The sequence below is a fragment of the Paramormyrops kingsleyae genome, chromosome 4 (genome assembly GCF_048594095.1).
Source record: "Paramormyrops kingsleyae isolate MSU_618 chromosome 4, PKINGS_0.4, whole genome shotgun sequence".
Taxonomy (NCBI): Eukaryota; Metazoa; Chordata; class Actinopteri; order Osteoglossiformes; family Mormyridae; genus Paramormyrops; species Paramormyrops kingsleyae.
This window is the reverse complement of record NC_132800.1, coordinates 9,999,970-10,026,135: the sequence shown is the minus strand read 5'-3', so window position 1 is coordinate 10,026,135 and position 26,166 is coordinate 9,999,970. Positions and strand designations below refer to the sequence as shown.

Below are 26,166 nucleotides of genomic sequence, written 5' to 3'. Positions count from 1 at the left end.
TACAGTGAACTCATTGTCATGTTCAAGAAACCAATTTGAAATGATTCGAGCTTTGTGACATGGTGCATTATCCTGCTGGAAGTAGCCATCAGAGGATGGGTACATGGTGGTCATAAAGGGATGGACATGGTCAGAAACAATGCTCAGGTAGGCTGTGGCATTTAAACGATGCCCAATTGGCACTAAGGGGCCTAAAGTGTGCAAAGAAAACATCCCCCACACCATTACACCACCACCACCAGCCTGCACAGTGGTAACAAGGCATGATGGATCCATGTTCTCATTCTGTTTACGCCAAATTCTGACTATTTGAATGTCTCAACAGAAATCGAGACTCATCAGACTAGGCAACATTTTTCCAGTCTTCAACTGTCCAATTTTGGTGAGCTTGTGCAAATTGTAGCCTCTTTTTCCTATTTGTAGTGGAGATGAGTGGTACCCGGTGGGGTCTTCTGCTGTTGTAGCCCATCTGCCTCAAGGTTGTGCATGTTGTGGCTTCACAAATGCTTTGCTGCATACCTCGGTTGTAACGAGTGGTTATTTCAGTCAAAGTTGCTCTTCTATCAGCTTGAATCAGTCGGCCCATTCTCCTCTGACCTCTAGCATCAACAAGGCATTTTCGCCCACAGGACTGCCGCATACTGGATGTTTTTCCCTTTGCACACCATTCTTTGTAAACCCTAGAAATGGTTGTGTGTGAAAATCCCAGTAACTGAGCAGATTGTGAAATACTCAGACCGGCCCGTCTGGCACCGACCACCATGCCACACTCAAAATTGCTTAAATCACCTTTCTTTCCCATTCTGACATTCAGTTTGGAGTTCAGGAGATTGTCTTGACCAGGACCACACCCCTAAATGCATTGAAGCAACTGCCATGTGATTGGTTGATTAGATAATTGCATTAATGAGAAATTGAACAGGTGTTCCTAATAATCCTTTAGGTGAGTGTATGTATGTATTTATGCATACCAAAACGCACTTCGTTGTCTCAGCCATATTGCTCTCTTAAATGCAGAGCGCTCACTGGTTTGGTTTAATGGCTGCCGTTACCAGAGAGCAGCGCGGCTCTGATCATGCACTCTGTACATGCACAACAGATGCTGACCAATCAGACTCATCCTTTGAGAACGTGTACAAAGGAGCACGGATTTCTCATTAGGCACTGGTAATGGATTTGTAAAAAATATATATATAAAGTTTAAAAGTTACACCTTGTTCATTTATTCAGACATTTTAGTTATTTATTATTATTATAATTTAGTCCATTATAATTAGCACACAAGTATATACATGCTATGGCAGGCTATACATTTAAACCTGATTAAAGTGTAGCACCAACAGTTTATTTTTTATTATATTTTATTTATTACTATGGGCTCTAAATAAATACACAGAATATTCACATGTTAATATTAGTCAATATTTTGCCATAGAATCAGGTCCTCACTCGTGGCAATGCGTATTCTGGCCAATAGATGTCACTGCACTACATAGTCAATGTAGGGCCCATAGATTCAGAGAATGACCGAAAGACCCAGTGAACCGGAAGTTTCAATGAATGATGTGAACCAAATGAACTGGTGAATGAAAGAACCACTAAATGAACTGATGAACGACCGGACTCGATGACTCTTGTAATCAGTGAGTCTTCTAGTTCAGAGAATCCTTCTGAACTGCAACAGCACTCCAGGTCAGTAGGGGCGCTTAGATCAAGTGGTGGTCATTGTGATCAGACAGAGCAGGATGTCAATGTAGTCGCTGATCTCAAGTCAGTGGAACTCTACAGTTAGTGGGAGGTGCTTGGTGAACTTAAGCATGCCTGCTATGGCTGGATGTTGTCATGGCTGTGTTTCTCATGCTGTTTAATGATAGGCTGCTTCCCGTATTGCTGACATGGACTGACACGACATGGACTGACACAACATGGACTGATCATGAACATTAGCACTTAATGATAGATACATTATTGATCCCTGTGGGTAAATTATTTTTACGCCTCCCCAACTTGATAGTAATCAATATTTTATTGATCCCCATGGAGGAATTATTTTTCGCAAGCTGGTCACAAAGAGCAGCCACCTCTTGCTGCTGAAGGACCCGCAGATGTGCTGAGTCCGGGCTCGAACCAGCAACCTTCTGATCACAGGCACAGAGGCTTAGCAGGCATTCCCCACATGCGTGAACAGTATATCGAATCATTTTGGCCAGCAAATCAGTTTGTTCAGTTCACTTTAAAAACCCATTCAAAAAGACAAGTCTGTTCGTGATTCGCACATCACTGCTCTCCAGTGCTGCTCCGGAGCTGGCCTGTGAGCGAAGACCAGCTGGCGGACAGACAGGCAGAGGCCCTGCAGCTGATTTGTTTTAGGACGAAGGACGATATTGAAAAATAATAGAGAAGACAGTATTTTGGTGGGTGGCATTTCAGGGGCTCATATCGGGGGAGGACATAGCCTGCATATGCCCCCCTCATGACACCAAGAATAATCTGGTGAGCTAATGAGTCATAATGATTGATTTTGCAGTGGGGGTGTGGGTCTTCTCTGGTAGATGATTTTGCGATCGACTAGGAATGTCTTGGTGATTGAGCAGTTGCTAAACACTGATTTCCATGATGTCCCTGCAGGTGGTGACAGTGTGAGGACATTCAATTATTTAACTGCACAGAGTGGAGAATCTCTCACCATCCCATGTTTCTATGAACAGAAGTATAAAGACCATGTGAAATACTGGTGTAGAGGGCAATTATGGTCCTCCTGTACAATCATGACACGCACAGACTCACCACAGAGCTCCAGTGAAGTGTCAATCACTGATAATCCCGCCCAGCATGTTTTCCATGTGATCATGAGGAACCTGAAGACAAGTGACACTGGTATCTACTGGTGTGCTGTAGAGATTGGAGGAATTGTTGAGATAGATGACTCTCAGGATCTGATAATAGAGGTTAAAGGTAAGATGTTTTAACAAATTTCACACATTTTCTTGCTAATATCAGTAGATTGGAATGTACAGTTTTTGAATACTAAAATAAGCAAACGGTACTTCGTTTCTCTCCTATTCACACAGATGCTCAGAGTGTGAGGACTGTGAGCTGGGTATCTGCAGAGAGAGGAGGATCTGTCACTATCCCATGTTACTATGATCAGAAGTATAAAGATCATGTGAAGTACTGGTGTAGAGGGTCTAACTGGAATTCCTGCTCCACATTGGCACGTTCTGACTCCAATCAGCCAGCAGGGAAAGTGTCAATCAGTGATGACCCCACCCACCTGGTCTTTAATGTGACCATGAGGAACCTGCAGGAAACGGACTCTGACACTTACTGGTGTGTTGTGGAGATTCAATGGATACCAGATGATGGTGTCTATCTACAGCTGATGGTGATGGAAGGTGAATTATTAAATTTACCCTGCAGTTCACAGCACTGCAGATTATATTAACTCCTCTGCATGTTACATATGTAAACAGACACAGCCTGTTATTGATCATTACATTATGTACTATGGACAGACTGCCTATGACATGGTTATGGTTACATAGTTAAATTCTCACTAGTGACATCCTATGGCCTATTATACTTTGAGCATTGTAACTCATTGTAGATTCATTTTTAAGCATGTATATTATGAAATTGTGTAAGTATGATTTAAGTTATTTAAAATGCTTTGACTGTTGTTTTGGCCTGGTCTTCCACAGCAATGGGAGTTTTACCCAAACAGGGAGTGCTGACTACAGCTTTACAGCAGACAGAAAGTTTTACTTCAGCTACACAGCTGAGAGATGGTTTAACTTCAGAAACAAAACACCCAACAGGATGGGCTGGGACCACATGTCCCTCTGGTTCCTTGACTTCCACCACAAATGAGAATCTGAACACCATACAATCACCAAGGTAAACTGCCAAACCTATTTATTTCTCTGTAAACTGGATTAACATCTGTGCATTCAAGATTCAAAGTCTGATAAATAAAGACCTGTTATTGATCCTGCATAAAACCTCTGCATGTCTTAAACCTTCACTTTCCTTCACTTGTTCTTCTCCAGTCAGATGCTCCTTCTGCTGACGTTGGTGCCGTTTCTGTTGCTTGTGGCAACTATCATGGTTATCTGGATTCTGCGAAGAAGAACCAGTGAATGAAATATCTAAAACATTCCCAGAATTTGAACCACATTATTTGATTATTGATATTGTTTTCATTTTGATAAAAAAAAATATTAATCATATACCACATTTAGTTCTCATAGCTTGTATTGATCAACACAGATGTGAATGAAGCTCAGCTTTACCATCATGTCTCTGCAGAAACACTGATCAGTAACAGAAACAGACCCAGCCACCCTGTGAGTGTCCATTCCTGCATCTGCTCTGTGTTTGTTGCATTAATGTCCAATTTTAACTCTAACATTAGTTTTTAAATCAATTACAAAACATGGACACACTCTATGGAGTCAATTTCCAGTGAAAATCCATTAAAAATGAGAGAGCTGAGACAGTTTATAATGGATGAATTTAATTAGGAAAAGGCTAAATGCAAATGTATGTGGTTGTTTCACCTCCGCAGATCACAGAGCCTGGAGATGAGCTGACCTACAGCACCACGGTCTTTAAGAAACTATCAGCACAAACTGTGAGTTGAGTAAAACGTTTCCCTTTAATTAAAACAAGTGATTTTTTTTTTGATTACCTCAGTCATGTAAGCAGTATGACTAATGTAGCACATTCTATTACCAGATTTTATGGGGAATATTCAATGATTACAGTATCCATTTACAGTGTGTGTCCTCTCTGTATTTATACAGTATAAGTGGTTGTTCGTTTTCTAGCCCTCTGTAGACCCTGGGGATGAAGTGACATACAGCTCAGTAATCTATTGGACAGACAAGGTAAGATTCACCTGTAGAACAATAGCAAATATGAGTCTGCTGAAATCTAAAGCAATCAATTAGGGTGTAAGTAGACCATGAAATGATAAATGTCCACCTTTCCACGGTGGAGGGGTTTGTGTGTCCCAGTGATGTTAGGAGAAACTGCCCCTCATAGAATCTTCCAAGGTGAATTGGTCTTAGCTGAGAGGCCAGACTCCCAATGACCCTTGTGAAAGAAGAAACAAAGAACCAGAATCCTCAGCTCTACCCTGGTTCCAGGCCTGGAGGAGCAGCTTGTTGGCGAATGCATGGTGGTCAAGCCTTCACCCCTGGGGCTGCCTGGGCACAGCCTGAATGAGCCACATAGGACTGTTCTCTGGTGGGGCCTCCACCTGTAGCAGGAGTCATAGGAGACCATGGCAAAGTGAATCAGGTGGCAGTCGAAGGCAGGGGCCTTGGCAGACAGATCCCGGTTACTAAAACTGGCTGTAGGGACATGGAACATAATTTATCTGGTGGGAACAGATTTGGAATGAAGCTGAACTGGACATTCACAGCATGACATTGTAGCTGAAAGATCTGTAGAAATGAAGTTAGCATGTTAGGAATGTTTCCAGCACTTTCTGCTTCACGCTGCTGTTGGTCTGGTCTACCTGCTGTGTACCGGAGTGGCCATTATCACCTGGAGAAACCACAGTAAGTTCTGCTAATGGCTGGACATTAATGGATTGGAAAAGTAAATAGGAAAACATTGTGTTCAGACCAGTGTATGTACTGATGCAGTGACTTGAGCCTCGGTTTATATCCCAGGATGTGATTCTCTCTCTTCCCCCTAACAGGGCAGTGATCACTGGGGTCTCTCTCCTAGGGAGGGCAGCAGCAGTGACAGCTCCTTAGGACGGGGCTCTGACTGCACTGACGCCCCTTCTGATCCCGCCTCCAGCTGCGACAGACACCTCCTGAAATCCGGGGCCCCGAGTGAGACGCCCTCCTGCCCTTCGGCGCCCCCTTTGGGGTCCTGCCCTCATTCTCTCCTCCTCTGCACATGCTCAGTGGATTAAACAACAATCCCTGAAATTCTACCTTCATAACTTTCTCAATAATGAATGCTTGTCCACACACTCTGTTAACCAACCCCAAGAGTGAGAATGATTAACTGTCCATATTTGTTATTGTCTGTTTAATAGCAAAGTGATATATAAGCTACATTTTGGCTGTTTTCCTTGCATCATGCTGTCCTGCTTCTGTTAATCCATCTCCCCTAATCGCCAAATAAATTCCTGTTTCTTAGACATATCGTCGTGTCTCTTGGCTCTGTTTAAGGTCGGCAACAAATGTTATAATATAATACTTAGACCTGGTGATGAATATATGTTATAGAATCACATGAATGTTTGTTTTTTAATGTCCATCAATTTCCAGTAAAGGCCAGTAATCCTGGTCAGGGTCACATGGGAGGTCTGGAGCCAATCACAGGCAGTGCAGGGTTGCACATGTTGCTACGCTTTTGCATGGTCTCTGTCTTTGTGCTGTTTCTGCCATGTTTGCTCCGTGCGCTCGATGTTCACGCCTTTGTCCCCCAGTCTGCATTTCTTGTAACCAAAACATGAGTGTAACACTTCGCTCAAACCTCAGTTCTCTTTTAGCCTGTCTGACTGTCAGCTGTCTGTCACCCAGCCGTTCTTGCAACAATATAAAAATACATCCCAAAAGCAGTTTATCTAAAACCTAGTTATGAAAAATATACCTTCTGCCCAGTTTTCTTTCACAGAGGAAACCTGCATGGGAGGACTTGCAAGCTGCACACTCAGAGACCAGCGTGTGAGAGGAGACTGCTCCCCACTGAGGCACTATATAACTTTACAGCTTCAATGTGCTTAAAAGGGGCTTCATTTACTATTTATGTTAGAACATTTCTGGGCCAGCAGGTAGAAGCAGGGTTGCACGGTCGATGCAAAAACCCACTGAGACCTGTGACCCAAACAGGAAGATTCAAAGACTCAGCTACACTTTTAAGGAAACTAGCCCTATAATGGATATATTCAGCACCTCCAGTGCAATCAGACCAAGTAAGTATAGTTTAACTAAACTTCTGAAAACAACAACTGACACACTCCACTGGTTCCGAGGCTGAGAGCTGAGCCTGATTGACTGCAGCTCCTAAGAACACCAGGCCCAGCAGCAGCGGTCTGGCATAACTGACTGTAACTACACAGAGGAAAGAGGAAGCGGTTTACTCAGAAGCAGAGAAGGGGTAAGTGAGGTGGCGTAATAGCTAAGCTAAAGGCTAATGAGCCCAGACCGGCTATTCCATCACTAATCCTGGCTAATGCACGCTTATTGGACATTGAAATGAATTGAAAAACAACATTTATTGGGAAATGATGAACTGTTGTGTCCTTCTACTGACTGAAATCTAGCTTAACAACAACATATCAGAAACGACCAACTCATTGGATCGCTGCCCTGCCACGCTGATCAGAATTCCCTGTCGGGAAAAAACCGAGGAGGCAGAGCCTACATATACCTAAACAAAATTCGGTGCACCAACTGCTCTCTTGTTACAGCCATTGTTCTGCAGCAGTACAACACCTTACAATAAAATGCCGACCACATTATCTGTTACGAAAATTTACTGCAGTGTTTATCATGGCTGTTTATGGTCCCCGAACGCTAATGCTAACGACACGCTCAGCAAGCTTCACTACACCATTAGCTCGCTCCAAAACACACCTGAAAGCTCTCAATGTGATTTTTTGTTCTGCTGTTCTGATGGACTCTCAGTGGCCGTTGATGATATTCTGCTCTGCATGAGGCTGCTGTACTTTGCAAATATTTGCTTGTTTGCGGCCTGCCTGCTGCCACAGTACTTGTCTTGCTCCTGACGTCCATCCTCCATGTTCCAGATGTTTCCAGTGATGGGACTTAGTCTTGTAGGTTCAGTTTCACCATAGAATTCATGATAGTCCACAGAGGCCCTGTTGCGTGATAAGATGGTGGCCATTTCTAACATACTGCATCACTGCGGTTATTTGCTTCCCCTTTTCATGTTTGATGTACAGCGTCCCTCCATAGAGCCTCTTTAATGATGTGCAGTGACTATTTTAACAGAACATGTCGCATGACACAGTGTCTGCGCATTTGCTGCATATTAGTATGCGCATGTGTTGCACCTTTTTTCTTCTGAGAACAGAGACATTAAAGGATATCAGGGGTATCAGAGTGGACGAGGAAGAGAGAGCCAGTCTTCAGAGGGCTGGGGTCTCTGACAGACTCAGTCATGGTTCCTCTCCTCTTCCTCCTCCACGTCTTCTTCATTAGGCTGCCAGGTAAGACAGAAACATTCATTATTATGCAATATTCACAAATTCACCAGAAAGGACCATAAAAGAGGAACAATGCCTAATTATATCAGTTTACATGTTCAGGTTGGTGTCTTTGTTTAGAGAAAGAATAGAGAACATTAATATAAATTAATTTTCTATTTAATATATTACATTTTGTATTTCTTCATTTCCCTGTGTTCTTGCTTGGCATCATTTATTGTTCAGTGTCATCACTGGTTGTTATTACTTGATACTTACTAATGTTGCTGGTATGTGATAAGTTGTTGTGTATAATATTTGCTTTGTTAGAAGTTGTTGTGTAGAAGTATAGTTGCTGTGTAGCTCCAGATCCAATACTGCTGACATTTGTAGCTGTGCATTTATTAGAAGCTCAGCCTTGCTGCACTTATGCTAGTTGACATATTGACAGCACATATGTCTGTAATGTGCTATTTGCCAAAAAATGAAAAAACATCCAGTGAGCAGCAGTTCTCTGCACTGTAAAATCTAATATGTTGACTTAACTTAAAAAAAGTATGCAAACTCATTGCCTTAAAAAAACCAAGTCCAATGAACTTAGTTATAGTAAATTAGTTCAGCTTCATTATTCTGAGATAAGAAAGACTTAATTAGCTCACATTTCATAAGTTAACTCAGCTTAATTATTCTAAGTAGGTAATACTTAAGCTTACTTTTTATAAGTGAACTCAGCTTGATAATTCTGAATAAGTGGGACTTATGTAGCTTACATTTTTTAAGTGAGCACTACTTAATTGTAATTATTGACCTCACCATACCAATTTCAGTAACTGATTTTCTGGCTCAGTTTACATACTGCCTTTAAAATGAAGATTACTGTACAATAAGCATTTGCAATCTATGTAAGAAATCCACTGAAAAGAACGAAATAAACAGTTGATATGCATCACATTTATTTTAAATGCAACAGACCACATGCACAATTAATCAAATTTTTTAATCAATCCTTTATTTTCCCTCATGGGGAGGTTTTTATGCCTCCCTCAACTAGCTCTTTGTAGCACAAGCTGTCCATGAAGGGCAGCCACTTATGAAATCACTGTGTGCTACACTGTAAAACCTGACTAGGTCAACTCAAACTGAGAAAACTGATTGCCTTAAATCATTTAAGTTTATGAACTCAAACAATTAAAGTAAAAATATTTTTTGTATTGAGTAAAAGTAACTTAAGTATTCATAATTTAAGCAATTTAGTTAAATCAAGTTAAGAGCATCAGCTGCATTCGTTAGTTTGATTTAAATGACTTGAGTAACAATAACTTAAATGCATCCTCCTTATGTAAATACTACTATTTAAGTTTTATTTACTCAGTTTTCTTCCTTTAAGATTTATTATTACATTCTAGTTGTAACAACTTTTAACCTAGTTGTGGGTACTCAGTTCATTTAAGGAAACTCATTGCCTTGAACTTACACAGCAAATGTGCCAGTGTTAAATGAACACTGCATGGTGTTTAAATGGGTCACATTGAGTGCTACCTTTAACACTTTACAGTGTGCAGTGAGTCTTGCTTTTACAGTGTTAATATTTATTAACTCTTATAGAGTTCCATTTACAACATAGAGTGTTAAGACAATGTCTCCACCTCTTCCCAACATTCAAACCCAGATGGGTGGCACACAAGCCTAGCCAGTAAGGGGGGAGGGGGAGGCATGGTATCGGATGGTGGAATGTCGAACAGGTCTGTTTATTTCTCTTTAGTTATTTTAATAAATACGTTTTTTCAGTAAATGTTTGTTCATGCTCATGTGCACAAACCACACACACACCGATGGTCAGGGGCTTTAGAGTTTAACTTTAGGATGATGATCACGATGTGTATCCAAGCCCCCATAACACACTAACTTAGTCGTACATTAACTTATCGCGAAAAACCAGACAGAAATAGACTTGTAAATTATAAAGAAAAGACATTAGCGGCTTTTGTTAATGTTTAAAGGTATAAAAACTTTAGGAGTATTGGTTAAATGTCCAGAAAAAAAAATTGCCTCAACACTATAAATTCTGTTTAATTTATTTCAAAGCAGACACTTTGTGCAAAAGCTGTTTCTGTCAAGGACTCGGGCGGCTCGGGCACGCGAACGTGGCATGGTGCAGGCACAAAAACGGGTGGACGACCCACTAGCGGCTCCAGGAACAGAAGGGGGTTTATTAAATAAAACAGAAAACAGTACAAAACCAAAAAGGAGCACGAGGGGTCAAAAACTGAAGGGGATTAAACTAAGACTACAAATCACAAATAAACAAACTGTGCAGGTAAACATAAGACAGATCTAACTTCAAACTAACAAGGCTTAGACAAGCAACAACCACAACACACAACAATGAACCACTGGGGAACTGATCAGAAGCAGGAACTAAAATACTAAGGGGTAACGAGACTAACACAGGACAGGTGAGGCTAATTAACAAAGACCAGGGAAACAGGGCACAGGTGGAACTAATAAACTCAAAGGAACTAAAAACAGGGAAACTAACCAAGGACACAGGGAAATAGAAACCAACACTAGGGAATTAAATAGGTAAAGACACAAGCAGGGGCACAAGGAACAAAACCAACTACAAAATCAGACACAAGAACTAAAGAAACTCAAATGAAACACTAGGGAGCAAAACACAAAAACAGAGGAGGCGGGATTCAAACACGGGACAGAAGGGTATACAGACAACCACATGCTCAACACATTGAGCCACATGACCAGACAGGTAACAGGGGAGAACAAAGACTAACATGAAGGACGAGATGACCAGCAACACCTGCTGGTCAAACGGGGAAGGGACACGGAAGGACCACAGCAGGGGCTGACCCTGACAGTATCCTCATTTCCCTAACGGCCACCAGAATTGGAGGGTCCTTAAAGACCTTTCATAACACTTGGGGGGACCTGTCCTGACGTAACTGGTTTCGCTTGGGACTTGTGCTTGTTTAATTAAACTCAGCATTTGCTCTTCGGACAGTATTTCGTTCGGCAAGTATGTACTTGTTTAAATTCCGCCTGCTCTGGCTTTTCTTTATTTTAAAATAACGCAAAATTTTTCTTCTTTAAACATTTTGGTTAAATATAGTAAGTTTAAGTGCTTTCTTCTTTTAAAATACGCCACTTGTGTCTACTGCGGACGGAACTGCCACTGGCCGCGTAGGCACTAGCTTACATTCATCCTGCTATATGTTTTATAATTCCTTAAAACGTAATTAAAAATAACACATTAATAATAAATACATATAATGTATTTTGATTCTACTAAAGTTTAATGGCAACCCAAACCATGTGCCCCCCCCCTTATCACATAGCATAAGCATGTATACCATATATGAACATAACCCCTCAACTAATCAGAATAAGGGACACGCCCCTCCTTATGATGTCATAAACGGCCATTTAAGCTCTGCCAACAAAATGGGCCCCGCCCAAGGTACCACATAATATTTTTTCTCGCTGTTTCCGATGAAGACATCTCTCCAGTAGTAATGTGCAAACCGAATCTTTTTAGTGATTCAATTCAATTCATTTAATTTAGTTTACTGAAATTATTCGATTCTTTGAATCATTGATTACTTTATTTTTTTCCCCTTTTTTGTATGAATAAATCTACCCCCCCCCCAAGGAGGACTGCTTTATTTTTAATTTCCATTGCAAGTTTATATACAGTATATATGCAACAAGCAGAGGTTAGGTGAAATAGAGAACAAGGATGGGGGAGGAAGTATGGGGGGAGAAATAAAGAAAAAAGGACCACAAAGATTGCCGCACCAAAAAAGATATACAAAATAGTAATAAAAATATTGAACTAAAATAACAACTGCAGCTGCAAACATCATAACAATATCAGCAGCAACATCAACCACAACATAATACAAATGTAGGACAACTTATTATCAGTAAAATGAGCATGAGTGCCTGCCTCTACCTTTGTATGTGTACTACTGGTTATGTGTGTGTGTGCATGTGTGTGGCGTAGAGATTAGGGATGCACCGAATCCAGGATTCGGATTCGGCCGAATCCTGGGCTTTTTGACGGGGTTCGGTTTCGGCCGAACCTTAGATTTATTTTCCACCGAAACCGAACCCTAGACTTGCACTACGACGTCACACGGCCGTTGATTACGTGAAGGTGTTTACATACAGTAGGACCCGTTCGAATGTAGTAGGCTGTAAGAATCTGAAAATGGAACTCGTAAGCAAAAAAAGTTTTGTTTGGCAGTACTTTCAACCAAAAGAAGGCGATTCAAGTCGAGCTTTATGTTCAATTTGCAATGCCAATTTGTCTCGTGGTGGCAAGGACCCTAAGCAGTACACAACATCGCCGATGTTAAAACATTTGCGTCTAAAACATCCAAAAGAATACGAGTTGTGCATGAAGGAATCTACAGACAGCAGCCAAAATGCAGCAACTTCAGGTACGGCAGCTGGACAGTCACAGCTAAAAACGTGTGATAGTTAAAATAGTTTTTCCCACTTGTCATCCTGGCATAATGTTGCTGCTTTTTCTTTTTTTATTCTTTTATTTTTTTTAATTTTTTTTCAGTTTATAAAATAAATAAAATAAAATGAAATAAAAATACACTGCTGTGGACGTTGTTTACTTCATTAATGTGTTTTACTGTGTTAATGAAATAAGGATACGAGTAGGATTCGGTATTCGGTTTCGGATTCGGCCGAATCTTAAACAGTGGATTCGGTATTCGGCCGAACCCCAAAAATCTGGATTCGGTGCATCCCTAGTAGAGATAGGTGTGGATGTTTACCTATATATGTATGTATTTATGCATAACAAAACGCACTTCGTTGTCTCAGCCATATTGCTCTCTTAAATGCAGAGCGCTCACTGGTCTGGTTTAATGGCTACCATTACCAGAGAGCAGCGCGGCTCTGATCATGCACTCTGTACATGCACAACAGATGCTGACCAATCAGACTCATCCTTTGAGAATGTGTACAAAGGAGCACGGATTTCTCATTAGGCACTAGTAATGGATTTGTAAAAAATATATATATAAAGTTTAAAAGTTACACCTTGTTCATTTATTCAGACATTTTAGTTATTATTATTATAATTTAGTCCATTATAATTAGCACACAAGTATATACACGCTATGGCAGGCTATACATTTAAACCTGATTAACGTGTAGCACCAACAGTTTATTTTTTATTATATTTTATTTATTACTATGGGCTGCAATTAAATATACAGAATATTCACATGTTAATATTAGTCAATATTTTGCCATACAATCAGGTCCTCACTCGTGGCAATACGTATTCTGGCCAATAGATGTCACTGCACTACATAGTCAATGTAGGGCCCATAGATTCAGAGAATGACCGAAAGACCCAGTGAACCGGAAGTTTCAATGAATGACGTGAACCAAATGAACTGGTGAACGAAAGAACCACTACACGAACTGATGAACGACCGGACTCGATGACTCTTGTAATCAGTGAGTCTTCTAGTTCAGAGAATCCTTCTGAACTGCAACAGCACTCCAGGTCAGTGGGGGCGCTCAGATCAAGTGGTGGTCATTGTGATCAGACAGAGCAGGATGTCAATGTAGTCGCTGATCTCAAGTCAGTGGAACTGTACAGTTAGTGGGAGGTGCTTGGTGAACTTAAGCATGCCTGCTATGGCTGGATGTTGTCATGGCTGTGTTTATCATGCTGTTTAATGATAGGCTGCTTCCCGTATTGCTGACATGGACTGACACGACATAGACTGACACGACATGGACTGACACAACATGGACTGACATGAACATTAGCACTTAATGATAGATACATTATTGATCCCTGTGGGTAAATTATTTTTACGCCTCCCCAACTTGATAGTAATCAATATTTTATTGATTCCCATGGAGGAATTATTTTTCGCAAGCTGGTCACAAAGAGCAGCCACCTCTTGCTGCTCATGGACCCGCAGATGTGCTGAGTCCGGGCTCGAACCAGCAACCTTCTGATCACAGGCACAGAGGCTTAGCAGGCATTCCCCGCATGCGTGAACAGTATATCGAATCATTTTGGCCAGCAAATCAGTTTGTTCAGTTCACTTTAAAGACCCATTCAAAAAGACAAGTCTGTTCGTGATTCGCACATCACTGCTCCAGAGCTGCCCTGTGAGCGCTGACCAGCTGGCGGACAGACAGGCAGAGGCCCTGCAGCTGATTTGTTTTAGGATGAAGGACGATATTGAAAAATAATAGAGAAGACAGTATCTTGGTGGGTGGCATTTCAGGGGCTCATATAGGGGGAGGACATAGCCTGTATATGCCCCCCTCATGACATCAAGAATAATCTGGTGAGCTAATGAGTCATAATGATTGATTTTGCAGTGGGGGTGTGGGTCTTCTCTGGTAGATGATTTTGCGATCGACTAGGAATGTCTTGGTAATTGAGCAGTTGGTAAACACTGATTTACATGATGTCCCTGCAGGTGGTGACAGTGTGAGGACATTCAAGCATTTAACTGCACAGAGTGGAGAATCTCTCACCATCCCATGTTTCTATGAACAGAAGTATAAAGACCATGTGAAATACTGGTGTAGAGGGCAATTATGGTCCTCATGTACAATCATGGCACGCACAGACTCACCACAGAGCTCCAGTGAAGTGTCAATCACTGATAGTCCCGCCCAGCTAGTTTTCCATGTGATCATGAGGAACCTGAAGACAAGTGACACTGGTATCTACTGGTCTGCTGTAGAGATTGGAGGAATTGTTGAGATAGATGACTCTCAGGATCTGATAATAGAGGTTAAAGGTAAGATGTTTTAACAAATTTCACACATTTTCTTGCTAATATCAGTAGATTGGAATGTAGAGTTTTTGAATACTAAAATAAGCAAACGGTACTTCGTTTCTCTCCTATTCACACAGATGCTCGGAGTGTGAGGACTGTGAGCTGGGTATCTGCAGAGAGAGGAGGATCTGTCACCATCCCATGTTACTATGATCAGAAGTATAAACACCATGTGAAATACTGGTGTAGAGGATATTACTGGAATTCCTGCTCCACATTGGCACGTTCTGACTCCAATCAGCCAGCAGGGAAAGTGTCAATCAGTGATGACCCCGCCCACCTGGTCTTTAATGTGACCATGAGGAACCTGCAGGAAACGGACTCTGACACTTACTGGTGTGCTGTGGAGATTCATGGGGCAGGAGATGATGGTGTCTATCTACAGCTGATTGTGATGGAAGGTGAATTATTAAATTAGCCTGCAGGTCAAGGACTGCAGATTATATTAACTTCTCGGTATGTAACATATGTAAACAGACAGTCTGTTATTGATCATTACATTATGTACTATGGACAGACTGTCTATGACATGTTTATGGTTACATAGTTAAATTCTCACTAGTGACATCCTATGGCCTATTATACTTTGAGCATTGTAACTCATTGTAGATTCATTTTTAAGTATGTATATTATGAAATTGTGTAAGTATGATTTACGTTATTTAAAATGCTTTGACTGTTGTTTTGACCTGGTCTTCCACAGCAATGGGAGTTTTACCCAAACAGGGAGTGCTGACTACAGCTTTACAGCAGACAGAAAGTTTTACTTCAGCTACACAGCTGAGAGACGGTTTAACTTCAGAAACAAAACACCCAACAGGATGGGCTGGGACCACATGTCCCTCTGGTTCCTTGACTTCCACCACAAATGAGAATCTGAACACCATACAGTCACCAAGGTAAACTGCCAAACCTATTTATTTCTCTGTAAACTCGATTAACCTCTGTGCATTCAAGATTCAAAGTCTGATAAATAAAGACCTGTTATTGATCCTGCATGAAACCCTGCATGTCTTAAACCTTCACTTTCCTTCTCTTGTTCTTCTCCAGTCAGATGCTCCTTCTGCTGATGTTGGTGCTGCTTCTGTTGCTGGTGACCACTGTCATGGTTATCTGGATTCTGCGAAGAAGAACCAGTGAGTGAAATATCTAAAACATTTCCAGAATTTGAACCACATTATTTGATTATTGATATTTTGATTTGGATAAAAAAAATATATTAATCATATAGCACTTTTAGTTCTCAAAGCTTGTATTGATCAACACAGATGTGAATGAAGCTCAGCTTTACCATCATGTCTCTGCAGAAACGCTGATCAGTAACAGAAACAGACCCAGCCACCCTGTGAGTGTCCATTCCTGCATCTGCTGTGTGTTTGTTGCATTAATGTCCTATTTTAATTCTAACATTAGTTTTTAAATCAGTTACAAAACATGGACACACTCTATGGAGTCAGTTTCCAGTGAAAATCTATTAAAAATGAGAGAGCTGAGACAGTTTATAATGGATGAATTTAATTAGGAAAAGGCTAAATGCAAATGTATGTGGTTGTTTCATCTCCACAGACCACAGAGCCTGGAGATGAGCTGACCTACAGCACCATGGTCTTTAAGAAACTATCAGCACAAACTGTGAGTTGAGTAAAATGTTTCCCTTTAGTTAAAACAAGTGTTTTTTTTTATTACCTCAGTCATGTAAGCAGTATGACTAATGTAGCACATTCTATTACCAGATTTTATGGGGAATATTCAATGATTACAGTATCCATTTAGAGTGTGTGTCCTCTCTGTATTTATACAGTGTAACAGTGGTTGTTTGTTCTCTAGCCCTCTGTAGACCCCGTGGATGAAGTGACATACAGCTCAGTCAATCTACAGGACAGACAAGGTAAGATTCACCTGTAGAACAATAGCAAATATGAGACTACTGAAATCTAAAGCCATCAATTAGGGTGTAAATAAATCATGAAATGATAAATCTACACCCTTCCACGGTGGAGGGGATTGTGTGTCCCAGTGATCCTATAGGAGATGTTAGGAGAAATCTTCCAAGGTGAATTGGTCTTAGCTGAGAGGCCAGACTACCAATGACCCTTGTGAAAGAAGAAACAAGGAACCAGAATCCTCAGCTCTACCCTGGTGCCAGACCTGGGGGAGGAGCCTGTTGGCCAATGCATGGTGGTCAATCCTTCACCCCTTTGGCCGCCTGGGCACAGCCTGAATGAGCCACATAGGACTGTTCTCTGGTGGGGCCTCCACCTGTAGCAGGAGTCATAGGAGACCATGGCAAAGTGAATCAGGTGGCAGTCGAAGGCAGGGGCCTTGGCAGACAGAACCTGCTTACTAAAACTGGCTGTAGGGACATGGAACATAATTTATCTGGTGGGAACGGAGCCTGAGCTAGTGTTGGAGGTAAAAAGATACTGTCCAGGTATAGTCAGGTTCACCTCAGTGCACAGCATGGGCTCTGAAAGGAAATTCCTGGGAAGGTGCTGGACTCTGAGGGTTGCAGTGGGTGAGAGGCATTAGACAGGTGTGGGTTTTCTCGTAGCCCCCCAGTTTGGTGCCAGGGTGTTGCAGTTCACCCCTGTTAATGAGAGGGCCGCCTCTCTTCGACTTTAAGTAGGGGGATGGGCTCTGACTGTTGTCTGTGCTTCACGGAACATCATACCTTCTCTGTGGACTCAGTTCTCCTACTGGGGAACTTTAACTCTTGCAGGTGTAACAAACGTCAAAGCTGGAAGGGTGTCATTGGGTGGAAATCATCAGATCTGAGAATGTATGGCTTGGACAGTCGGGTGAAGAGAGAAGTTGAGGTGTGGAAAATAACTTTGGTTCAGCTTCAAAGAGATACTGACAAACTGCCTGGGAACTAAGGAGGGGAAAGCAGGGTTTTGCCCAAGAAGTTTGCAGCAGGCATGGAATATTCTTGAACTAGGCATATAGTCAGGTAGTAGAAGGAGCATTTTAAGGACCTCCAAAATGCCATTGATAGACCATCCTTGGAGCAAGGAGAGTCCGAGGGCTCAGAGGGCTCACCTATCACTAGGGCAGAGGTCAGTGACATACTCAAAAAATTCTTCAGTGGTAAGGTTCCAGAATGAGATTCATGTTGAGTTCTTGAAGGCTCTGGATGTTGCTGGGTTTTCTTGCCTGATATGCCTCTTCAATATTGCATTGTAGCTGGAAACAGTGCCTCTGGATTGGTAGACTGGGGTGGTGGTCCCAATATTTAAGAAAGGGTAAATGAAGGGTGTATTCCAACTTCAGCCAGCCTGGGAAGGCTTATGTCAGGGTACTGGAGAAGAGGTTCCATCGATTAGTTGAAAATCAGATCCAGGAAAAACAATGCGGATTCCATCCAGGACATGGAACACTGGACCAGCTCATTACTCTCAGGAGGATAATAAGTCTACATGTGTTTTGTGGAGCGGCCAGGATGCTGATCAGCACCTCCATGGTGCTGTAGGTCAGCTAATCTCCAGTCTGTGGTCATGGTTCTCAAACACAACCACAGAGTCCCCCATTGAAGCTGTAGGAGGTGGCTGGGGAAACAGGTCTGGGCATTTGGGACTGCTGATGCTGCGACCTCAACCTGGATAAATGGTGGAGAATGAATGGAGGGTTGAAACACTTTACCAGCTCTGTGACAGAGACAGATGGATTGCCTATTAATCGGAGTTCATAAAATCACCTATGAGACCCCCTTTCAGAGACCATGATCTCTCATTATAAGTGTGTCTTCCCCCCTCAGAATGCCCCCCCTCTGATGTGACCTATGCTGCTGTGGTGCCAAAGAAGAATCGGATCTCTTAAAGTCCTTCTTTAAGTCTGTGTGCTGCCTGTGATGCCCTCAGAAAACAGGAAGTGTATCTGAAGGCGACGCCATTTGTAGTTATTTGTGTTCTTCCCCATCCAATAAGCCGGATATCCCCCCCCAGGCAGCCTGGGTACTTCTTAAAATGTGTAGTTTTATCAGACCTTTTTGTCTAAGGAACTGATTGAGTTGTTTGTTTGTCTTGGTATGAGGAAAAATAATATTTCTTTCAGTTACTAAACTACAGTGAATTGCATGTTATTTGATAATGCTTCCTGATATTAAAACCAAGAATGCACAAGGCATTATGGGTAATGAGAAAGATGAGTATCTCTGGCATTCAGTCTCACCAATACAGCAAACCTGAAGGTAGGAGCGGGGAAAAATGAATGAAGTCATACTACTTTTCAGCCGCCCCCACATCTGACTGAAAATTATAATAGCCTCCCTAAATTAAACTTTCAACGTAACACTCAGCATGTGGCAAATTCTGTTTTTGCATTTTATTTCTATTTTAAAACTGTGGTTGAATCCATGGATGCTGAACTTGTTAATGATGAGGCCCGACTGTAACTATTTATGAGTCTCATCACTGAGTATATTTAATTAGTCAGTTAGGCTTGGTGAGTTTCGCCATGGCAACAAGACTAATGGGACAATGTAGTCCCTCCTTTCCAGTGTTTCTCCTGTTATGTTATCTGTGCTATATTATGCTACCTAAAGTTATTTTTGTATGCTGAATAGGGATGCACCGAATCCAGATTTTTGGGGTTCGGCCGAATACCGAATCCACTGTTTAAGATTCGGCCGAATCCGAAACCGAATCCTACTCGTATCCTTATTTCATTAACACAGTAAAACACATTAATGAAGTAAACAACGTCCACAGCAGTGCATTTTTATTTCATTTTATTTTATTTATTTTATAAACTGAAAAAAAATTAAAAAAAATAAAAGAATAAAAAAAGAAAAAGCAGCAACATTATGCCAGGATGACAAGTGGGAAAAACTATTTTAACTATCACACGTTTTTAGCTGTGACTGTCCAGCTGCCGTACCTGAAGTTGCTGCATTTTGGCTGCTGTCTGTAGATTCCTTCATGCACAACTCGTATTCTTTTGGATGTTTTAGACGCAAATGTTTTAACATCGGCGATGTTGTGTACTGCTTAGGGTCCTTGCCACCACGAGACAAATTGGCATTGCAAATTGAACATAAAGCTCGACTTGAATCGCCTTCTTTTGGTTGAAAGTACTGCCAAACAAAACTTTTTTTGCTTACGAGTTCCATTTTCAGATTCTTACAGCCTACTACATTCGAACGGGTCCTACTGTATGTAAACACCTTCACGTAATCAACGGCCGTGTGACGTCGTAGTGCAAGTCTAGGGTTCGGTTTCGGTGGAAAATAAATCTAAGGTTCGGCCGAAACCGAACCCCGTCAAAAAGCCCAGGATTCGGCCGAATCCGAATCCGAATCCTGGATTCGGTGCATCCCTAATGCTGAATGTAGAGTGTTTTCAATGGGAACCGCTGTTTTCTTGCACCTCCAGCTTTAGAGATGCAGTTTGCATGTATCCTGTGTCTCCTGTGTAGATGGAGATTTTCGCCTCGTTAATTACTTTGCTCTGGTAAAAAGGCCTGTATTTATTACTTGTGCTGTGAATTCTCTGGTGCACTAGGGGGAGACAGAGTTACATATTTGTGTTCGAGGTGATTATACAGCATAAACTGCAGCTCAGCCTGGAAATGCTGCCGGCTGACGATCTCGGCTCCCTGTGTAAACATCCTGCTGCTGGGCTTGGTGCTGAGTCTCGTAGCCCTGAGGGTTTGAGTCACTGGATTTGTGATGAGCTCTTTCATGGTTGTGTTTCCCTCAGTTTGATATCTCTGCTCTGTCCTAGACTATGTTTCTTGCCTTTGTCCTTTTGCTGCTGGTACTGATCCTCTGGTTTTGTCCTCTTTTCAGCCTGTGCTGACCCCCTGTGGTACTGTCTCCTCTAAGTCCTTCACTGCTGCATTGAATCCTCCTCTTTGACTGTCAGTTGTTGCTTATTTCCGCTTCCTGTCTGGATTCATCTTCTCCTCCTTAATCTCCGGTTCAGTTCAAACTCACATCCCTCCTTGAACCCCCCTCTGGGTTTCCCTGCTCTCCAGCCCTCACTCCAGAACCTTGAGTCTCCACCAACAAGAGTGGATGGTGGCTCCACCCACAGACAAGCTGCAGCACCTTAATTGTTTGCATGGGCTTTCTGTGAGTGGCACAGTGTCACTGACGGATCTAATTCAGGTTTTCCTTGTAAAATGTGATTTTGTGCTGCTGTTCTGATGGACTCTCAGTAGCCATTCCTGATATTCTGCTGTGCGTGAGTTTGCTATACTCTCTTTTTTATCTGCTTGTTTGTGGCCTGCTGCCTGCAATAAAACTTCAGGCCTTGCCTTCCTCCTTTGACCCCCATCAATAAGATGTTTCCACCCACAGGATTCACAGTCAATGGGGGTGTATCACTGTGTTGTTTGTGATAAACCACATAGAACATTTGTGGTTTATCAGAATGTTAACCATGGCGGCCATTTCTGAAATGCTGCAGTCAGAGGGCCAGGCACTAAGCTTAGCTTCACACTGACATTTTGTCTGTCTTAGGTCATTTTGTTCCCCTTTTGTTAATGTGTGCATGTCTCTGTAATGTCTCTGTGGCAGCAGAGGGACAGAATGTGAAATTGATGGATACCAGTGATGTCAGAGCAGCAGGAAAAGACCAGGAAGAGAGCGCCAGTCTGCAGAGGGCTGGGGTCTCTAACATGCTCAGTCATGGCTCCTGTACTCTAGACTTCATTATCATGACATGACTGCAGCCACAATAATCACACATGCGACGTACAATGACGTGCCGTGCTGCAGTCTATTTAAATAGAGCTCATACTGAGCAGGGCTGTGTGTTACACTGTGCATGTGCTGCACCTCTTTTATTCTCTGTGGCAGAAGAGATACAGAAGAGGAAGTACATGGATATCAGGGGTGTGAGAGAGAGAGAGCAGGAAGATAATGTTACTGAGCCATGCCATAACATTAATAACATTCAGTTTATTTCATTTACTTATATTGTATTGTTAATTTACTCATTTACTAACATTTTGTATCATTTCGTTTACTTTATCATTGCATGTAATAAACTGTAAAAGGCTTTTATTGTCTCTTCTTCAATTACTTTCACACTGATGGTTTGGGGACAGAGATAATGACATTTCGGACTGATGGACCATTGAAAGTATGCAAACTGTCAAGAACATGAGAGCATAAGAAGTTTCCAAAGGAGTGCAGATATTTTATGGGTCCCACTGAAATACAGGAAGTTTATTATGATAAAGACCGTGGTGTGTATGTTGATGCTCCCATGTCCCACTCTCACCAGTGTGGGGAAGCAATTAAAAAGGCCCATCAATCTTGTCTGAGGAGAATTCAACTAATAGTTTAAAGCTATTCAAACCTTATCTAAGTCTGATTTAAAGGAATCCAGGGTTTCAGCTTGCACTACACTAACAGGCAGTTTTAAATGTTCTCCTGCTAATTTCTGTCATGCCCTGCCTTTGCCACTCCTCTTTCCTCCCCAGTGTGGCCTTAATGAGCCTCAACTGCTCATTGTTTGCCTTACCTCTAATTCCTGCCCTGATGTGGTTTACTCCAGCTGCCTCTTGTTTGCCCCTTCACTAGTCCATGTATAAAGGGCTTCTCAGTCCTGTGCACAACAGTTCCATCTCCCCCTAATATATTTTTAACTAACCTCCCTGCCCCCAGTCCCTAGTTTAAACACTAACACTCCTAAACTACTCCACAAATATGCCTCCCCATTACACTGGTTCACCTCTGGATCAGGTGCAAGCCATTTAGCTTGAGTAGGTTTCTCTATTTCATCTAACTTAATCTGACTTGAGCGTGGCATGGGAAGGATGTATTCTATAGAGAATACCACCGTGGACATTCCGCTTCTAAGCTTTTCAGCAACTTCTATAAATTTTTCCTGCAGAACAGCCCTCCTACCCTTGCCTATGTTGTTGGTGCCAACATACGCCACAACCACTGGATCCACCCCAGCTGTGGCCAAAAGCCTGTGCACATGACTCAGAAGGTCCTCTACCTGGGCACCAGGCAGGCAAGACACCGTATGGGATCCTCTGTCATGGGTGCACACATAACTGTCTACATCTTTAACAATTGAATTAGTTCTGGGCGATATCATATCGATATTATATCGCACATGCGCAATAATCACTAGGGCTTCAGATGTCAGGCACAACATTTAGCAGTGCGCCAGCTTTTCTGTGCTATACGGACATTTATTTACGCCCACAATTTATGCAGCTTAGTATGGCTAAATTATTAATGAGGCTTTGTATCAGAGCATGTGAGTATGGAAGCCCGTTTCTGCCACCTGAGAAAAAAATAATATAAAATTTAAGTCGAAATTTCGACTTAGTTATCTCGTTATTTCGAGATAATTTCGACTTATTATCTCGAAATAACGAGATAACTATCTCGAAATTTCGACTTAGTTATCTCGTTATTTCGAGATAAGTCGAAATTTCGAGATAGTTCTCGTTATTTCGAGATAAGTCGAAATTTCGAAATAGTTATCTTAAATTTTATATTATTTTTTTCTCAGGTGGCGGAAACGGGCTTCCATAGTATAATGTATTAATAGTTATAAATGTAAATGCATGTGTTCGATTTAGAGAATACCATATCATGACCGTAAGTATTAAGCGCCATTTTCAAAAGGAAGTGCAAAACCGAAATACCGCGGTACACAAGGGCGTACCGGACCGTGCAGTGCCTACCAAACGGTCCGGTATTTTACCGAGTACCGATGCATCCCTAGTAGAGACCCAGCCACCAAGCACTCGATTATGAGCACCCCCCCCCCCCCCGTCTTCCTAATCCAGGCAGGGTCGCACATTTCATGAGGGTTTTGTGATTTTCATTACTGTGTTTAGCATCTTCACTATCCCTAGTGTGTTCCTCTTCTCTTTGGGCCATGTGGCTGAATGTGTTGAGAGTGCGGGTAAGTAAGTGTGCTTCATTTCTTTTATGGGTTCAGTTTGGAGTTTTGGAAGCCCGTTTGTTTATCTTGAATTAGTGTATTTCTGCATCGGTTCTAGGGTCTTTTGTTCTTAGTTTGTATCTAGTAGGGTCTTACCTCCCTCTATTTTAGTCCCATTGGGTGCTTTAGCAGGACAAGATCTTCCCCTTTTGTGAGAGTTTGAGCATTTCTCTCCCTGTGTTATTTACTCTGCCTTATTGGTTCTCTGATACCACCTTGTCTTCTGCTGGCCTGTTTCCCCCCTCGCCTGACCCTTGCCTGTTCTACTGACCTCGGTTCTGCCTGACAGTTTGGATGCTGTTTTTCTCACGCTGGTTATGCCCTGGATTGTTGACACTGTTTTTACCTGCCGAATTAAAGACCCTGATCCACTTATGAGTCCTTTTTCTACACCCTCATCAGACTGACACCAAAGTAACATGAATGGAACTACATTAAGTTTGACTTAAGGTAAGATGACTTTCATTGCTTACAAAAATTAAGTGTTTCATTTAATGCTGTTTGGTTGCACATTTTTAATTACACTATCATTAATATAGTTCCACAAAATGTTGTCCTTTGTATGAAATAGAAAACCTTAGATATTTAACAGCTCACTATTAACCAAGGAATAATATATTTAATTTGCCTATAACTGATGCTAAGTTGGCTCCCAGCTTTTGCAGCATTGTGTTCTGACAGGAGGCTTATTGTCATACAGACTGAGCTTCCTGATTATTTCCACTAGGGGGCGACCTCTGCATATCACTCTGAACTCGTCTACTTAATCTGCACCATGGTAGCTGTGATGAGAACATGGAGCTACTGCAGTAAGTAGCTGAATCGTGGCCTTTTATCTCAGACTAAATGTGGATGGTGAAACCAACCATGCTGAGACTGGAATATATGTCATGTTTAATCATGCTGTTTTAATTATGATTTGAGAAACTGTGAGATACTACTTGCATGTGGTTTTAAACAGGCTGTGTGTCAGGAACAAAAACAAAAGAGGTGAAGATAGAGGCTCTACAGAGTTTATACATGAAACAAAGAGATAAACAAACAATACTGGCATCAGAAAGCAAATTAATCATATTAAGATGTCAGTGAAACTAAGATCACATTTTCACCACGCCGTGAGTAAGGGATCATCCACACACCCTGTAGTAACTGGCCATGGTTTGGGTGACATTACACACTGTCTGATCCCCATTAGCAGTTACCCAGTGCAGGGTCAGGAGGAACCTGGAGCAGAGGGCAGGGGATGGACAGGGACCCAGAGACACACACAGACACAGCAGGGAATGTGGAGAGAGCAGCCCAGCTAAGCTGCAGGTCTTTGAGGGAAACAAAGAGAGAGAAAATACAAATGACACACGGAGACAGGAAGTGAGGTAACATGGTGCTCACTGTGTCACAGTGCCCCCTGCTTTTCATCCAGATAAATGTGTCTTTTTTCAGGGAGAAAAGGACACCGGGGCCAGAGGATGTAATTAGGCCAAGTTTGCATCAACGAGGAGGAGGAGGAAGTGACACGAGCAAATAGTTCATCTTTCACGCATTCTGTTCTGTTGGTCACAATCTCATTTTTTGTCTGTTTAAAATGCTGCCTAGGGCGCCATCTTTTGAGGGGACAAACCACTAGCGCCACCCCTCCCCCACCCAGCATAAGGAACATGCATGAAACTGGCCAAGAAAAAGTAACATGTGGCGCTAAAGTCTGAAGCTAGTCTAGGGCTTCGACTGGCACAGCTGTAGGATATTGTGCACTGGTCACTGCAGTTTTTTGTTTTTAATGTATAAAATAAAGATTCACACTAAGCATGTGATGGTAAATGTGCAGCATGTTTTACTTGCAAACAGATGTATTGATAGACGTGTCACTTGATGCCGGGTGTGAAGATTGACACTCTGTCACTGCTGGCTTTGGCAGTTTTCCCCCCTTTGAAGCTGGTGACCCACAGTTACCAACACGGCTCTCTGTACAGTTTAGCAGAAGTAAAATGCAGGCAGGTGGCCGCACAGCCGAACAGAGGGGCGTATGCAGGCTTTGCTGAAGGCGATGCAGCTTAAGATGGTTTTGTGGTAATAAAACAGGCTGTTTTTAAGCTGTGTGTCTGTGTCATTTTGTCACCTCTCTGCCACAGTCACGTGACTCCACACTCAAAGATAAACATCTCAAACCTTTTGAGCATCAGGTCATATTAATAAGAATAATCATGTGTTGCATCCATCCATCCAT

At 42.0% G+C, this 26,166-nt stretch overlaps 2 protein-coding genes and 1 long non-coding RNA gene across 3 annotated transcripts in view; all 3 read left to right on the top strand.

Annotated features, from left to right (window-relative positions):
- LOC140588712 (polymeric immunoglobulin receptor-like) overlaps positions 1–6,163 on the top strand; it is a 31,506-nt gene extending 25,343 nt beyond the window's left edge. The window contains exons 2-9 of the mRNA XM_072710603.1: positions 2,629–2,955; positions 3,072–3,395; positions 3,702–3,897; positions 4,050–4,135; positions 4,270–4,346; positions 4,568–4,633; positions 4,830–4,889; positions 5,711–6,163. Coding sequence (XP_072566704.1) covers positions 2,629–2,955; positions 3,072–3,395; positions 3,702–3,897; positions 4,050–4,135; positions 4,270–4,346; positions 4,568–4,633; positions 4,830–4,889; positions 5,711–5,932 — 1,358 coding nt within the window. The 3' untranslated portion in view covers positions 5,933–6,163. The remainder of the gene's footprint in view (positions 1–2,628; positions 2,956–3,071; positions 3,396–3,701; positions 3,898–4,049; positions 4,136–4,269; positions 4,347–4,567; positions 4,634–4,829; positions 4,890–5,710) is intronic.
- A 9,045-nt stretch (positions 6,164–15,208) lies between these two features.
- LOC140588710 (uncharacterized) lies at positions 15,209–19,583 on the top strand. Its single transcript, XM_072710602.1, has 7 exons — positions 15,209–15,431; positions 15,734–15,929; positions 16,081–16,166; positions 16,338–16,375; positions 16,597–16,662; positions 16,858–16,918; positions 18,785–19,583. Exons 1-7 carry the CDS (start codon positions 15,329–15,331, stop codon positions 18,844–18,846), a joined length of 612 nt encoding a protein of 203 aa, XP_072566703.1. The 5' UTR covers positions 15,209–15,328; the 3' UTR covers positions 18,847–19,583.
- A 4,251-nt stretch (positions 19,584–23,834) lies between these two features.
- LOC140589021 (uncharacterized) lies at positions 23,835–25,619 on the top strand. Its single transcript, XR_011990201.1, has 3 exons — positions 23,835–24,395; positions 24,673–24,754; positions 25,386–25,619. It is a non-coding gene; the product is annotated as an uncharacterized lncRNA (long non-coding RNA).
- The last annotated feature ends 547 nt before the right edge of the window (positions 25,620–26,166 follow it).